This window comes from Gouania willdenowi, chromosome 18 (genome assembly GCF_900634775.1).
Source record: "Gouania willdenowi chromosome 18, fGouWil2.1, whole genome shotgun sequence".
In the NCBI taxonomy this organism is placed as follows: Eukaryota; Metazoa; Chordata; class Actinopteri; order Blenniiformes; family Gobiesocidae; genus Gouania; species Gouania willdenowi.
The window spans coordinates 25,806,434-25,820,287 of record NC_041061.1 but is presented as its reverse complement, the minus strand read 5'-3'; the positions used below and the strand labels follow the sequence as shown (position 1 = coordinate 25,820,287).

Below are 13,854 nucleotides of genomic sequence, written 5' to 3'. Positions count from 1 at the left end.
AATTCAGCTTTAGATTTTTTGAAAATTAAATTTCTATTAGATATATTTAATACTGTATATAAAATAAACAATGAACTGCAGCTGATGTATCAATATAATAACATTTCATAATCATTAATGATTCAGATGCACAATTCATACATTTATCTACTAAAAGGCTTATACACCAGGCCAACGTTTTACACGCTACCAGTGTGTGTTCTTTAAAATGACTTCTGAAAACATTTTCTCAGTAGGAGTAGCAGTCTATAATGAAAATAAACATTTAAAGATGGTTAACTTAATACAAAAACTATTAAGTGCAGTATGAACTCTATTAAAGCTCTGACTACATCTGTCATCAGTTCTTATCTCTGGACGTTTGAAGCCCGGTAAGTAAATCAGATTTTAGACAAAGCTCATTGGTTCATATTTCTCTTGTTAAAAGAGGCCTGAGGGCATGGCCATGCGGGCTCCCTGGGGCCCACGGGCACCATGTTGCTGACTCCTGCTTTAAACCATCCTTGGAAGATCAATTAAAATTAAAATTAGTAATAAACATTCTGTGTCTGAGTTAAAACTGCTGTAATGACAACCAAACAAGGCTCAGAGAAGCAGGTGACAGACTTAACCTGCAACATAAGCCGTTTTTTAAAAAAAAGTATTTTTAATCTTATTGATCCTTTCCTATTGTTTCAGAAGAGTTTGTGAGTTAGAGCAAAATGAATACTGGATCTGCAGGAACCATCCAGCAGCAGCAGTACAAATGAAACAAAATGTGCAACAAGTCAGTGTGAAATTCTTAAATTAATTTAATTGGTAATATTTACAGAAGAAAAAGAACCATCCAACAAATTGTGGAGAGGATATCACATGGTTAAAATAACACATTAGAAATAATTCCACCTTCTGCAAATGCCAAAAATTCTCCAGAAAACAGAATTTTGTGCAGTTGGGAGAAAGCATTTCAAAATAAAATACAACCCAAATGAACACGCCCTACAGAGCTGAACTGAAATGATCCAGGAATCCTCGGAGCCACTGAAGCTGACATCAGAGTCAGGGCTCCCTGTGTTAGCAAGACACAAATACACTAACAATGCCCTCACAGGTTTGAACTGCATGTTTAGAACCAAAGGAGCAGCAATCTAGAATTTATTCCATCCATTTCTAAACCAATATTATTTTCCTTTATATAAAACGGGTAAGATTTGACATTTCATAAAATAACTATTTTACAACAATATTCTCTTTGACAGTAAAATAGGTTTTGATTGAGGTAATTACATGATGGTATTGTACAAGTGAAACATAAAAAAATAGACTTGTATGTTGTCACTAATAACACTTATGTCTGCCTCTTCATCTCAGGATCAAATCTTTTCTTTGAGTTTCCAGCAAACAAAGTCTCATCAATAAACACTTTTCATCGGACACACAAAGGCAGATCGTTGAGTGTTTGCTGAGTCATTCAGTGGCAGTATTATCACACTGGTCAAAGTAGCACAAGAAAAGCTGGAAATGGTTTAAATGTATAGAGTTCATTTGAATGCATGTTGGAGAACAAAGAAGGGAAGCATGTCTGATTGTCTGCTGCAGTAACATTATAAGGCTTTCTACTCATTGGACGGGCAGCCGCAATGGGAAATACCAGCACTTCAAACATTTCCATACTTTTTAGTTTCAAAAGATTAATATTCACCATGCGTGAGAAAGTATTGAGCCAGAGAAATACAAGAAAATCAAAATTGGTGAAGAGAACTTGAGAAGTAGTGCTGAAAACACAACTGCTGGACAACATTAGTGCATAGTCTCATTTGGTTTCTCACAAAGGAACAGAATGTGAAGGGATTGTACCTTGATTAATGATTAATAGAGTAACCAGCTTGGTGTGCTTGTATACAGAGATGAGAGGAGTTAGGATTGCAGCTTAATTAAGGCGTGTGACCTAATTGGAGAAAAAAAGGACAAAAAGGAGACACGAGAGCAGTTATGAGCAGCTGCGAGTCGCTGGCTCTACTTCCCTTTTTGATTGTTTACTGTTAATGTGACGGATGAAACACAGTCACAGTAAAAGACCACAGCACAGTCAAGATAAAGGCACATTAACGGACACACTTCACACTGTACAGGCATCTTGTTCATCAGTGAGCTCAATGCACTGCAAGTGTGGGAAACTCTGGGTCTGTTTTGATTTGGAATGAAGGTTTCTAGTTTAAAGTAGACATGAAGCCATTACCAAAATATCTATTTTAGGCTCTATGAGAAATGTAATTATTGCCTTAAACAATTTAATTTTATGTTAAAGCTTATTTTTTGCATTAAATACACATCACATGAAAGCACTTTAAATGATCGCACTAAAGCTGAACAATAAAATATCATTAGTATCAACTTTTAGACTCAAACACATCTGTTTTATGTGAGCATTGCCAGTTTGGAGATTTCAGCCAATCAGCATTCAGATGTCATGTTCTAAGCACGTTATCTACTTGTTCTCAAACTGCGGGGCGCGTCATGACGAGGACGGCCCTGCCTTTTTTTAATGATAAAAAATGAACTGTATAACTTTTTTAAAATGAGTTTTGAACTTCTTCAATAAAGGTTACATTTTCAACCAATTGTTTTTGGAATAGGGAGGGCTGCACATTTTTCATCCTTCAAAGGGACCACAACAGAAACACTGCTGTATGGTGAAATGTCTTTTCAATTTGACATTTAGTGCCATCATTCAGTTCTTTGGACCTTATTCTTAAGAAGACCAGGAACATTACAGTGGAGGCATTTGGAAGTTCCACGTACCAGGAAAAGGAGAAATGTGAGCATCTTACTCCAGACCCACACATGCCTTCAGCTGAACAAGGACACCTTAAAACAGGAAGTGTACACTACCATAGCAATCATGGGATGCCTTGAACCTAATCAAAGGATTCAGTGTCTAAGATAATTACAGATATAAATGTCTGTAAGCACAGACAAAGTTTAGTTTTGGGCAAATGTGTTTAAAAAAAAAACAAAATAACAGTTTGAGTAACGTGAATGGAGTGCTTCCTCGAGTAATCATTAGATCAGTTAGTTTTGATCTACCCATTTTTAGAAGGCTATACATTGTACCAGTTCTAACAAAATACATAACCAGTTTCCCTTCCCACAATGCAGTGCAGCTCTCCACAACAATCATTTGCCTTCATACTTATTTTCACACCCAGCAGTGCCAGGACAGCACATCAAACCAGAGACAAATGTTTACACTAATCATGAGCAAAAGTCCAGAGAAGCTCTTAACTTAAACACAGCCCCATCATCATCATGTCAGAATAAAACAAAAACCTGTATTAACAGTTGGGAAGCTAATCAATATGTGAATATTATTGGCGAACGGCAATGTATTTGTGTTTTTTGGGAAAACTCCAGAGAAAAACATAAACATTTTCCTGACACCAGTTTGACCTCCAAGCATGAAGCTCCATCAGAATATCTCAGCATGTGCTTTGTGAACAACTTTAGACTTCTGTGTTCATGACCTCAGTGACAAATGAAAGCCAAACCACATTGTACCTCATTTCCAGACTACAACAGAAGAGTGGAGAGAAAACTTCTTTTTCTTTTTTCTGCTAAAACCACCAACACTGAAGCTGCCTATGACCACTTTGCTGTGGGAGTAGTTTTCTAAATCAGAATACATAGAAATTAAGTTCAGGTTGAAATATCAAAGAGCAGTTCACATACAAAGAGGTTTTGTATTTTATGTCCTCTACAAACTCAGAGACACAGAGAGTTTCACGAGCCAACAAGGGACCATTCTATCCTTAAAATAACTGTGTTTGATTCTAAAATAAGTGAGTTGAAGGGCCAAGGGAACAATCAGCAATGCAGGGACTTCCTCCACCTACTATCATCAACATGATAAACCCTGACCCACAATGCTAGAATAATTACCACTATCAGTTTAAGGTGTTCACATCTCAATCCAGTTGAACATCTATAAGATGTTAGACAATCAATCTCATCCATGACGATCCCACCTCACATATTTCAAGATTTAAAATATTCTACTTCTGATCTCGACAGGATACTCGTAGCACTCTTTCATAAATGTACATGACAAAACAGGAGGGTTGACATTTTACAGATAAACAGTCTTGTGTATGTTAGCTGCATTGGCGTCTCTAAATGGAACAGAATACTGACAGGGTGAGTAACCATAATTATCTCTGTATGTTGGCCTGTGATTGGCCGTCATCCTGTTGAAGCCATTATGTTACAGATAATTAGAAGTCGGTAAAAGCTCAAGTCTGCACATGTCCAGGAGGCACACACTGCAACCATTCATAGGGAACATCTACCATCCTCTGGTACACCCTTAGCAGTGGCAAAGCCAGAAAATAGAAAAAAGCTGTTTGTGTAGCATACAACATGTTTTACTTAGCAGCCTAAATGCTTTCTTGAATTTTACAAATGCATTTGATCAGACAATTATCTGTCTGAGCATCTGCTGCCACCGCTAAGCTTTCCTGGCTGATATGGAAAGCTGCAGATTGGCTTATGAGAACCTCAGTGATCAGTGTTTCATCGCACTGGAGATTTTTAGGCAGAGAAAAGAAAAGGATGAAACATGTGATGAAAGAAAGGTATGTGAGGAAATGGGACACACCTTTTTGTGGTCTCATGTCGGTTTCACACTGTCCCATGTGTTCAAGCCCTTTGACTGAAAGCCAGTGAATGTCTTTAAGGCCTCTCTGTTTGATGAGTGCGTGTAGAAGAATTTTATGAGAAAAGGCTGTACTGTGAAATAATTATTGCATAAACACCAACATCACAACTGTAGTAGAAGAGTTAGCCTATGGTCTAACTCACCCACAATTAGACACACATACAGTTATTTCCCTGTGTGGAACTCGAACCAGAGTGAGGAGGACATAAGTGCAATCTGACATCTGTGTCTCAGTGACTGTGAGCAATGACCATCCCTCAAAAGGGAGTGTGAAGGTGTGTGAACTGCTGAGAGGACGTGGAGGTGGGCGAGGACGAGTTGGGTGTGGGGCTGTGAGACAGACAGGGGGAGGTAAAGGAGTCGGTCAGCTGCAGCTGCTCCAACTTCTTCAAGTACTCGTCTCTGAGGGCCAGCAGCTCCTTGTAGCGCTGCTCCACTGGACTTTGTTGCTAGAGAGCAGAAGAATGACAAGTCAAAGCAGAAACACATCCACAGAGCTACAGAACGCTGTTTGAGCATCAATGTGATATCTACTCGTACTCCTATCAACACATCCCATAATGCAAAGCACAAAACTTTCCCGACAACGTCAATAAACCGAGAGGCAATTTCAACCTGTAGACATAATAACTTTCATTTAATGATATACGAGTATGCTGTATTAGCTGATAAAAAAAAAATACTCCAGCAGCTTTAATAGAGCAACCAAGTGTCGGATATCACACAGTGTAAAGGTAAGTGGGCTCAAGTTAAACATTTTATTTAGTATTCAGGGAATGTAGGGGCCCCCGAAGTTGTAATTTTGCCCTATGGAGCAGTGGCACCCCCAGTGGCACCCCCAACGTTCAGTTTTCATCAACGTAGGGAGGATCTTCTGTTGTGTTTTTCTTTTTTAATCTGTACCGTCGTATAATTGTTGCATACTTGGACACAAAAGGTAATCACAGGCATGCACGAGTTGTTTTAACTATTTTTAATCTGCATAACTGAGAAACACATTCATCAGCTGCACTGTCTATTTAATACAGGCGATTGGCGTTTGCTGTGCACAATCAAAGCAGCTTTAAAAACATCAAAGTGTTTAATTTCTTGTGAAATTTATGCTGCTCATTTAAGTTTTGTTTGGAAGTCTTCATTTATTTTTACTGAATAAGATTTTGTGTTAGATCAGATTGAATTAGCCGAGCAAGCTAATACTTTAGTTATATACATATAGTAATATGATTACTGTTGGATTTGCTGACTTGATATAAATAAAAATTATAGTGATACATTTGTTTGGTTACTTTAATGAATGGATGAATACAAACACATATACCTTGTTTAAAAGTATGAAATAGCCTCAAAGTAAGGAAAATAAAAAAGACATTGTGATAATCATTAATATCGTAATAATCATTGATTAATTGAATCGTAGCACCCTGAATCAAAATCAAATCAAATCGTGAAGTCCCTCAATGGCACACCCCTAAAAGTAAGGCAAAGATTAAAAAACAACTTTAGCTTTACTTCACTAATTTTGGCCTTCCAAGAGTTTTACATTTCAAAGTTTTCCACGTCAACGGCACATACTCGCTCACGCACCACGCTCCCTATGCTGTGAAAATTTCCTGGTAAGAACCCTGGTTTTTTTTAATTTTATTTTATGCATTGTTGGAATGTTAGAAATATATGAAAACATTTATTTAGCACTAATTGCTTTATTCTTTAATCATTAATATAAATTTATATAATTGCAATGTTTTACTTTCAGTTAGGTTAGTAACATTCAGACAGAAATGCAGGTACTAATAATTGGCAAAATAATTTTTCTGTTTTTCGGTATATGTTTTCTCATTTTCAGTTTTTGGGTTTCGACCAAGAATTTAGATTTTGGTGCATCCCTACGTTCTTTCAGCAGGACAAACACTAGAAGCAGCAGCTCGACTGCAGAAATGGTAGTTTTTGATTTTCTAGATTTAAAGATAGAATAATTTCTCACAGATACAGTGAGGATGGACCTATAAAGTTTATTTATTTTGAACACATCTTAATGATCTGACTGCTTGTATTCACTGATAAAAAAAACAGCAGTAAAACCAAATCGCATCGTTGACATGATAATCGTGATGTGTAGAAAGTCGCCCATCACTTTATCAGTTATAACTTGAAGCAGCTTTTCTTCTTATTAGCTGGAGTCAGTCACTATTCCATGTTCAGTCTGGATTAACAGTAGAAGTGGATATTTTCTTCATTTATGTGACGCTGGAACAGTGACTATAGAAAAGCACAAAAACAGACCAGCCACACCCATTGATGTGCTCCATGATTGCTATTTTAACCTGTATTTGTCCTACTGGGAATTCTGACCAATGAGAGAACATGTGCGTGGTGTTTGTTTACTTTGTACCGCTACAGGCTGTTGGCTTGTGAACACAAATGACCCAAATTAAATATGCAACAATTGTATCCATTTAGCCTCTGAATCAGAACTTTCACAACATTGTACCTTGTGTCTTATGCGAGGATTCCAGCGGATGTAATAGGACACCCACAGCTCTAGATGGCGCATGCTGGCGACAGGATAGAGAACTCTGCCAGATTCCGGGGAATAGAAGGGGTTCAGATAAATTTCACTCTTACTGTTGACCAGCGACCAAAGAGACACGGTCTTGGACCTCAGATCCTGCAGCAAAAAATGCAAAGCTGTCAAATGTCTGGAGTCCTGCTCTAGCAGCAGGAAGCATGTGATGACTATGGCTTCTTACATGGAGGTCTCGTGCACTCTCACAGTTGTAGAGGAAAGTCCCAAAGCGACAACTATACAGGTGGTTCAAAATCTCAAGAAGAAGGCTCTCATTAAACTCAAAAGCTGTTGGAAACTGAGAGGAGAAGAAGCAGTTAAAGGACTTATCCAAACAACACATGGAAAAAAAGAGCAGTAGTTTCGGGAAACACTGATAATCTTCTGATCTTTGCTTTTGTTGGCAGGACATTTTTAGGTACAGGGTATTGGTGGCCCTCAAAGGTCTTGTGTGATCTGCAGGATGTGTGTGTGTATGTGTGTGTGTCCCTATAAGCAATTATCAATACTGTATAGTTGTAATTCTAATTAACTCATTCAGTGCCAGCCATTCTGAGATTTTCTCCCCCCTCAGTGCCAGCCATTTTTGAGCATTTTGACTGATTTTTAAAGACACACAGAATATTTTCTACTATGAATATCTGAAATCTGACACCAGATTCTGAAAGATTGAAGCCTCTACTTTCATCAAAAAAAAAATTTTCTGGCTTGTTTCGTTCTTTTGTAATCAGCCATTGAATGGAGCAAGTTTTACACAAATCTTCAGTTTCAGAGCAAAAAGCTGAGAAAAAAGCCTTTTTGTAAAAAAAAAAACCCTGTAAGTGACTGTAAAGCTTTTTTTTCCTCTAGTGACAACTCTAACATCTGAACATCGTTTCCTTATATAAAACTAAAAAAAAAAACACACAGACTGGGCTTTTGATGGCAAAATTATTATTATTTATCTATCTGGGTCAGAGTTGAATGGATTTCTTACTGTATTCTGGCGTTCCTCCAACTTTCTCTCCTGTCAGTCTGCACACACATAACTTCCTCTTCCTCCCAGACATGCAGAGTGTCACTGCTTACCCCATTTTTTTAATGGTTTTATCTCACAATCGCCACATTATCCACGAATTCCACACATGCTCTGGTTGGAGTGTGCGCTGCTGGGAACGTCAGCTCTGCACGTAGCGCCATTTTCTGTCTCGTAAACGCCTTTCTTTCTCCCTCTGAGCTGCGATGAGCATGGATGATCTCACATCCAAAGGTGCACTGCTACTTCCTACATGTCACCTATTATTTTGCCATCTGGCTCACAGGCAGGGGGTATTTTGCACTGAGCGTTCGGATTTGAAATGACGAAATATCTCGTCAATGGCACTGAGCGAGTTAATGACATCTACAATTCTATTCTCACTAATTACACTGTTCATTGCTGATATCAGCAATTCAATTCTCAATAGTGGGAATGTCATTTGTTGATATCTACATTTGTTTTTACATTACAGATATAAAAAGAATTGTAGATATCTAAAATTAATTTATGACAAAATTAAATTCCAGAATTGTCATTTTAGGATTGTAACTAGTAAGACTATAATTTTCAACATTTTAAATTCAAATCTAAAATATATAGCAATTTTATTTGCAATATCTACATTTCCTTTATAACTAGTCAGAGTTAAAATTTAGATATTAAAAAAAATGGCATTTGTCAGAATATCCAAAATTACTCAGGCAACATTTATGATTTGTGCTACATATACAATTACATATGTTGTAACATTTAGTCAGATTTGTCGAACATATCCAAAATAAAATTGTTGATATATGAAAAGGAAAAATACATTTCCACTTGTCACAACTCTTTTGACAAGTGGAAATTCAACTTTAGATATCTAAAATTGTTATTCTTTCAAGTAAAAAAGGAATACCTGATATCTGTAATAAATTAATCTTAATTTAACATTTCCACTAGTATAAAATAAATTGCACGTGGTAAGCTCTACTGATTAAATGTTAACCAGCTTTCCATAGAGCCAATATTGTGCTCAAATCAAGTAGTTTGTGTACCCTTCCCTATATGGTGTTGTAAACTCACCTAAGCCCAAACCTCAGTACACGCTGATAGTGAGTTCTGATTTCAGTGAATTAAACATGCATTATTCCAGTTTGTCTAATGGCTTCTCTGTATCCTATTAGAACACAGAACTTTGTTCTCTGTGTAGGCCTGAGTAGGATGAAATAACATTGATCTCTCTGCCTTGGTTTTTGAAGTCTTGCTTTATGTTTATCTTCTGGGCATAACTTTGTACTGCATGGGTATTCAAGAACAGCTGTGTGATTGGTCAGATCTTATGTCATAAATGTGTTCAATCTATCATCCCTGGGAGAATCTTTATACTAAGTGCATGAATGAGGAATTAAGAATGTGATCTGACTAACATCATCATCATCATCATCAATACTATTCACCAACTGAGAATCTGCCTGTGTAGTGAGTGTTCTCTTCTCGTACCTGTTTGGTCATCTGCCACACACAGTCAATGAACTGAACAAATATAGGTGATCTGTCCTGGTCTGCATGGTTCTTGTCACCGTGACCTATTCTCTGCAGACACACAAAGAAAACACAGTCAAGAAAAGGATGAGCTACTAAATCAACACCATTTTCCTCTTAGTATTCATGATGGTCATCCATCCATGCAAAGCAGTGAGATCTTGACGGCTTAGAGTGTGAATCATAAAAAAATACAGCTGCAGTGTTGTTTTAGTCAAACTTCAGGGACGCATGTCCACTATTGATGAGAGCAACTACATTAGGGTGTCTTAAACTTGTGGCCCAGGACAATATTTTGTGTGTTTATGTTAATGACACGAGCTGGAGCTGAAAGAACCCACCAATCACAGTGTGGTATATGGCTCCTGGGGGAAGGCCATTGGCCGGGCTTGAAGCAAGAGGATGTGAAGGTCCACCACTGACTGCGGCGGGGCAGCATGCAACGCACCGGCACATGTGTACTTAAAAGCTGAACTGTGCACATGTGAACTGTGCACAAACTCTGACACAGTGCCAAGCACATTGACAGACGCCGCCAGTGTCGCACCCCCGGGATATTTGAAGAAAGTCCCAGTCCAGCCAGTGTGTGTTTATGTATTTAACTCTATTTTCATATTTAAGGCGTTGTGCTGTCCAGGAGCCTCATTTATAACCATTGTGCACGCACAAAGCAGAGTTTGAAAGATTTCCATGCAAACTTAAAATAAAGTAGCATCTGGATGTTAGACCCTGGTGCACAAACATTTTGGAGACATGGGGAAATGACAGGTGGTGGGGCACTGAGGGCGTCCCGTGAACTGCAAAATGTGCTACAATCAATCTTGACAGGTGTACAACATCAGTGAAACTCCCCACCGGGTTGACGCAGGGACTTTGACGCCAGAAGCGAGAGCCCGCAGGGAGCTCAGCTCCCCGCCTCACCGGGTAAGTGAAAAAACGATAAGAGTAGTGGTATTTCACCGGCGTACAATCAGACAAACTTTGTGCACAATGACATAAAGGATTCCTTCATCCTGACGCACAGACTGCAGACACGCTTTACCAACGGAGCATGGACGAAGTGCGCTGTAATGTGCCTGCACTCTGTTGAGGACCAGCACTTTACTGTGTGGGGCTCGGTGTTTTCTGTCTCTACCTGTAGCAAACAATTTGAATATTTATTCCTGTTAATGTTGATGCAATTTAGAACAGAAACTTGAACAGTTTGGTGCAGACATTCGTTATTTTCCTCTGTTAATATATGTTCTGGGGTTGTTGGAATGAACTATTATTCGTGGTTACTTTTTGTGTTTAATACTATAATTATATATATTTATACTCAATAATCCTGTTAATAAAAAATATCTTCAGTCAGGCCAACTTTTGTCAAAGCTATTTTCAGGACAAGGATGAACAGTTCTCTTTCATAATATTTCATGAGATATCTCACTCATTTTTTTTTACTTGTTCTTGTTCTACATCACCTGTTTTTATTATTTGTAAAAATTTATTACTTGGTGTCGTTCTACCTCACCTTTGTTGATTTCAATAAAATGTTCCTTTTTTAAGTGCGACTTGTACCATTTGTTGTCATCTTTGTGTAATGTTTATAATGTAAATCGAGGGAGCAAAAGTAATATTGGCTCCAAATATCAGCTCAAGAAAATCAGCAGTCCGTATCGGTCATCGGCTTAGGCTGATGGAAAAAAAAATTGGTATCGGCCCTAAAATAACCATATTGGTCTATCCCTAATATGAAGTTAATTCACATGTCCAATGTTCTTGTGGGATGTGATATATATAGGGAAAAGTGTGTGCAGGTGAGCTTAGCACGATTGGATCAATCAGAATATTTTTGGCGCAGAACATTTTCAAATTTCTGACACAAACATTTAGTACGGATTCTAAGCAAAACATTTTAAAGTTTAAGTACCGGCTAATTTTCAAAACAAGTACTAATCAGTATTAGAAAAAAAAACCCAACCGATAACCAACCCTAGATGCGGCCCAGCCTCACCCAGTCTCTGCTTCCAGCGGCCCCCAGGTACATTGAGTTTTAGAAGCCTGAACTACATAAAATGGGAATATTAAGTAGTGCACACAATTAAAAATAGAACAGTGTGGCTCTCTGTAAGCTTCACTCCTTGATGAGCTCATACTGCGTCACATCTCCATAATAGAAGGAAAAATTATGCTGACACAGAGGTAGGTGAATTCAGTTTTGGTACATTAAAAAAGTGTTAACCCATGAATTCAATAACTTGACCCTGTGATTAGAAAAGAAACAATCTAAGGAAATCCTTTCTCAATACATGCAGAGCATCTAAAATTTGTTCCTCTGCTTTACACAAAGATTAAATAAGGTAAATAATTACAAATACTTAATATCAAACAATGCAGTAGATTTAATGACTTACTGAGGCAAACTTGTGTCCAAAGCTGATCCACTCCTTTTCAATCAGCACCTAAAACACACAAAACTATTGAGATGGCCTTCCCCAGTCATTCCCTAAACACTCTTTAATGTTATAAACTGTTTCTTTTTTTTTGGACCTACTCTAAATGTTGGTCTTTTTTTAATTAAAATGCATGATGCCCAGCGCACTCTTACTGACCTGAAATCCTCTGAGGGTGCGGTAATGGCTGTCCAGCATCAGCATGGCTAAAGAAGTGAGCTGAGCTGTTCGGTCCCAGCCGTCGCTGCAGTGAACCACCACAGAGTTTCCACTGGAAACCTTATCTGCCACCTGGATTGCCCCTGACAACACCAGCTGAACCCCACATTCAATACATCAGTAGACACCAAATCAAAGAGGCAACAGTGATTTAATGCAAGCATGAGCTCCTCGTCTAACCTTGACGTGTTCGAGCCAGTGTGTGGACTCGAGGCTGGACAGCCAGTGAGACTCCTCAACGTTGGGATAAACAATGTCTTTGAGTTTCTTTAGGGATTCCCTCATTACGTGGATATTCTGGATGTCTAGGAAGACCAGCTCTGCGTTCTGGTATTCATCACCCTCGTAACCTCCCCCAGTTGCCTGTGGAATGCAAGACAATTGGTTAATAGGTCGGAAAAATCCATTGTCAAAGGAAGACCAACACAGACACCTTGGATGTATTTATTACACAAGCAAATTAAAAGAATCAGTCAAAACATATAATCAAAAATGTTACAAGACTGTCTCAACAGCCCTGAAAATAACACCAAGACAGTCTTCTTAAACTTCTTCTGTTGTGCTTTTATATGAGCTTAATGTAACCACGACAACAGGAATGGGCACATTTATCATTATGAGTTATTACCTCTACACATCATTCATCCCAAAGCCCCGCCTCCTACTGCATCTTATTACCTTGTTAGCCACTGCATTGACGTTTGGTCTTGCGTCGAAGATGGTCAGCTTAGTGGTGTGGTTCATCTCCCGAATCACGTCTAGGTAGCGTTCGTCATCCCTGTTCCTTTTTCCAGACATGCCGACCAGAGGCTGACTGCAGCGGACAATCACTGCTTGGTTCTCCCTGTGGATCCATGAGAGAACCTGTGGAACACAGGAAGCTCTTTCACTGATCAGGTTCCACCATGGCTTACAAACTGTTTAATCTGTGCTTTTAAATATACATATTTATTCTGTTAATTATGTAATACATAAAAATCTAAATTTATTTTTGCCTAGTTTTCTTTTTTAAGTGACTCACGATGGTACATTCATAGTAAGACCTTTTCCTTTTTGGCATTACATTATCAATACTTAATGTTTTCATTTGAAAAACCACATTATTCCTGGTCCCAACCTATTGCATCAGCAAGAACTGTAAATGAAGAAGTAGAGAGGCTTTGTTAAGTTGACCATTCTGATATCACAGGGAATACTGGAATTAAACTAGAACACAAATGGTGTCAAGCAAATCACTGTCCTTCTCTGGTGCAGAAACAAAAAATCACAGTAAGAATGACGTAAATACACTTCTATGCATGGAGTTTCAAAGTGTGAAGACAACTATGGGGCCATTATTTTAGCAAAACTATTTGCAAATTTGTAAAAAAAAAAAAAAAAAAAAAAAAATCAGACCATATAT

The 13,854-nt window shown here is 38.2% G+C and overlaps 1 protein-coding gene across 1 annotated transcript in view; it reads right to left on the bottom strand.

The window, feature by feature from the left end:
* Positions 1–773: 773 nt before the first annotated feature.
* The window catches only part of mtm1 (myotubularin 1), a 34,454-nt gene continuing 21,373 nt past the window's right edge, over positions 774–13,854 (bottom strand). Inside the window, exons 9-16 of the mRNA XM_028474501.1 lie at positions 13,131–13,316; positions 12,633–12,815; positions 12,393–12,548; positions 12,195–12,242; positions 9,757–9,849; positions 7,441–7,554; positions 7,182–7,358; positions 774–5,142 (exon numbers count right to left, since the gene is read on the bottom strand). Of these exons, the coding sequence (XP_028330302.1) occupies positions 4,951–5,142; positions 7,182–7,358; positions 7,441–7,554; positions 9,757–9,849; positions 12,195–12,242; positions 12,393–12,548; positions 12,633–12,815; positions 13,131–13,316 (1,149 nt within the window). The 3' untranslated portion in view covers positions 774–4,950. The remainder of the gene's footprint in view (positions 5,143–7,181; positions 7,359–7,440; positions 7,555–9,756; positions 9,850–12,194; positions 12,243–12,392; positions 12,549–12,632; positions 12,816–13,130; positions 13,317–13,854) is intronic.